The 2,819-nt window shown below is 17.3% G+C and overlaps 1 protein-coding gene across 1 annotated transcript in view; it reads right to left on the bottom strand.

Annotated features, from left to right (window-relative positions):
• Nucleotides 1–2,819, bottom strand: part of LOC102675009 (multifunctional methyltransferase subunit TRM112-like protein) — a 10,653-nt gene that overhangs the window by 6,747 nt on the left and 1,087 nt on the right. Inside the window, exons 2-3 of the mRNA XM_006616077.2 lie at nt 2,600–2,701; nt 1,982–2,193 (exon numbers count right to left, since the gene is read on the bottom strand). Of these exons, the coding sequence (XP_006616140.1) occupies nt 1,999–2,193; nt 2,600–2,701 (297 nt within the window). The 3' untranslated portion in view covers nt 1,982–1,998. The remainder of the gene's footprint in view (nt 1–1,981; nt 2,194–2,599; nt 2,702–2,819) is intronic.

The raw sequence follows: 2,819 nt of genomic DNA, 5'->3' as shown, positions 1-2,819 counted from the left end.
TGTAAATAATATATATTCTTTTTTTCTTTGCAATAATTTAAAAAATTAAAAAATAAACTTAAAAAATTAATTTTTAACTCTTAAATTCTTAATTTATAAAAATAGAAAAAAAATTTTATTATATATTCGTGAAATTTATATTATATTTCATTTATATTATATTTTTGTTAAAATAATTTATAAAAAATAAAAGAATATTAAATTCTTTTTAACAAATATAAAAAATAATTTAGAAATCTTTATAATCTATACTATATTATCATATTAAAATTTTTAAGATTATAAAATTTTTACCACTCTAATACTTAAATTCTATTTGTAAAAATCATAAATTGCCAAAGGACCTAGTTCTTAGCATCACAACTAATACATTCAGTATTATAAAATATTTGAGGTAATTTAAAATATCTAAAAAAATTTAATTATGTGACAAATATTTGAAAAATTATTAGTTTTATATGCTAAATCATATTACAATATACAATAGATATAAATTGCATATCCAAAATGCAATTCCAAGATAATTATTACATATGATAGGCCATAACCAAAATAGGATTTTTAATGATAAATTAAACGAAAAATAAAACTTTATACATGCTATAATTAAATAAATGTACAAAAGTATTTTCATAGCTTAATTTAAAGTAATCCTGCCTTTGAGAAAATTTAATATGTGAATAAAAATTAATAAGAGATGGGCTGTGGTTGAAACATTAGGGCTATTTTTATAGCTTTTTGACTTGGAGAAATTAGGAGGGATAAAATAATCTATTTTAATTATATTTTGAGTATTGATACATATGCTGAAAAATAAGATAAATTAATTCTTTAATTAGATAATTATTGTAATTTGATATTTCAATATGAAAGACATTCTCTCAAATACAATTAGATAGATATTGTATTCTGTGTATTTAAACTTATGTATTATGAACTATATAACTATGTATTGTGAAGTAACTATTAGTCAATAATATAAAATGCCAAATTTATTTCTTTGAATTCTTCCATCCAATAAATTCATATTATAAAATATTAATATGAAATAGAAAATGAAAAGTAAAATATCTTTCATTATTTTAAATTATATAGAAATGAATTAAATAGAAGGTTGTATGCAATAAATGTTAGTAAAATCTGTCCCTAAAATAATAAATGTATTTTATCATATGAGATTTGTTAATCTGATATGAATTTTCTTGTATTAATGCATAAGATATTTGCTATATATGCAAAAAATGACGTTATATATTAATGAAGTTACTCTATTTCACAATTAAGATTTCAAGTTCCATGCAATTTTTCTCGTGTATATGTTATTTTATTTGCAGAAACAAAACTATTTTTAATAGACTTTATGCAATGTGAACACATGAAAAAACTATATATTTAGATATTTTCAGAATTATTTTGTGTTTAATATAGTTCGCTATAATTATATTAAAATAATATTTAGCTTTAAGAATTTTATCCTAGATAATTTAAAGTAAAAAATTAATACATTTTAAAATGAATTAAAATAATTCATAAGATATTTGCTATATATGCAAAAATAATTAAAAATATAAAAATATAAATTAAAAATATAAATATTACATACATATAAATATTATATATGAAATATTGCAATAATACAAATTATATTACATTGTATTTACACATATCTGTACAANATACTATTTACATAATTATATGTTATTTTATTCCATAAAATATTAAGTAATATAATATAATTACTAAATAAATCTAAAATATTAAAAAAATGCAATATAATTTTAATTTAATATATATTTATTTATTTTTTTTATATAGTTTTTAAATTATTGTTTTTATGTTACATTATTTTGCACTAATTACAATAACAAAGATATAAAATTAAACTATGTATATCTTAAAAAAGAAAGAAATATTTTATGTACAACATATAAATATTTATCATTAATAAAAAAAAAAATATAAAGATAGTGTCTAATTTATGTATTGTAATATTAATTATTAAACTTCGTCTTCATTTAAAAGCATATTTGGTATACCATCATTGATTGGAAACTTTCTACCAGATTCCGGGCATAATAGATCTCCATTAATGATTTCAACTTCAAGTAATACATGATGAACTTTTTTTAAAAATTCTTCATTTGTTTCAAAATCTTGAATCAGAGTCTGTGGTAATTCTCCAACATGTCCTATCTGCATTGATATATAATATATTATTATTCATTAGTATATGTGACTTAGATTTTTAATATTATTGTTTACATTTAAAAAAAGATATAAATATACTTTGATAATATTGAAAATTTTATATTGAAAAAGAAAAAAAAACGAATGATTTTAAATCTAAGTCATAATTATTTCATATAATACTAAATAATTACAGAAAAATTAGTTCATACTTAAAACAAATTTTCATATATTTAACATTTAATAAAAAACTTAATAAAGACTATAAATAAAAATATTTTATTTTAAATGATATTTAAAATATTTCATAATTTTTAAATTATTTTATATATTTTTTTATATTTAATACGTTAAAAATTTTAACAATAATATTTATTTCCAATTAATTATATAAATAAATACAAAAACTTACGCTTTCTGCAGCTTTCCAAAGTGTAGCCCAATCAAGTTTTGGAATTATTCTTGCGATAAATTCTGAATTGAAATCTACTTCTGAGACTTTAATATCTTTTGCCTACAATTTTATATAAGAAATGTAATACTTTCTTTATTAAAGAACTTTTAAATTGAATTGAATATATACTTTATATTAAACAAAATGTATCATAAATAGTATGTTATATGTGATTTTT

The sequence above is a fragment of the Apis dorsata genome, unplaced genomic scaffold (assembly GCF_000469605.1).
Source record: "Apis dorsata unplaced genomic scaffold, Apis dorsata 1.3 scaffold_249, whole genome shotgun sequence".
In the NCBI taxonomy this organism is placed as follows: domain Eukaryota; kingdom Metazoa; phylum Arthropoda; class Insecta; order Hymenoptera; family Apidae; genus Apis; species Apis dorsata.
The sequence above is the reverse complement of the archived record's forward strand: the minus strand, read 5'-3'. Positions and strand labels throughout refer to the sequence as shown.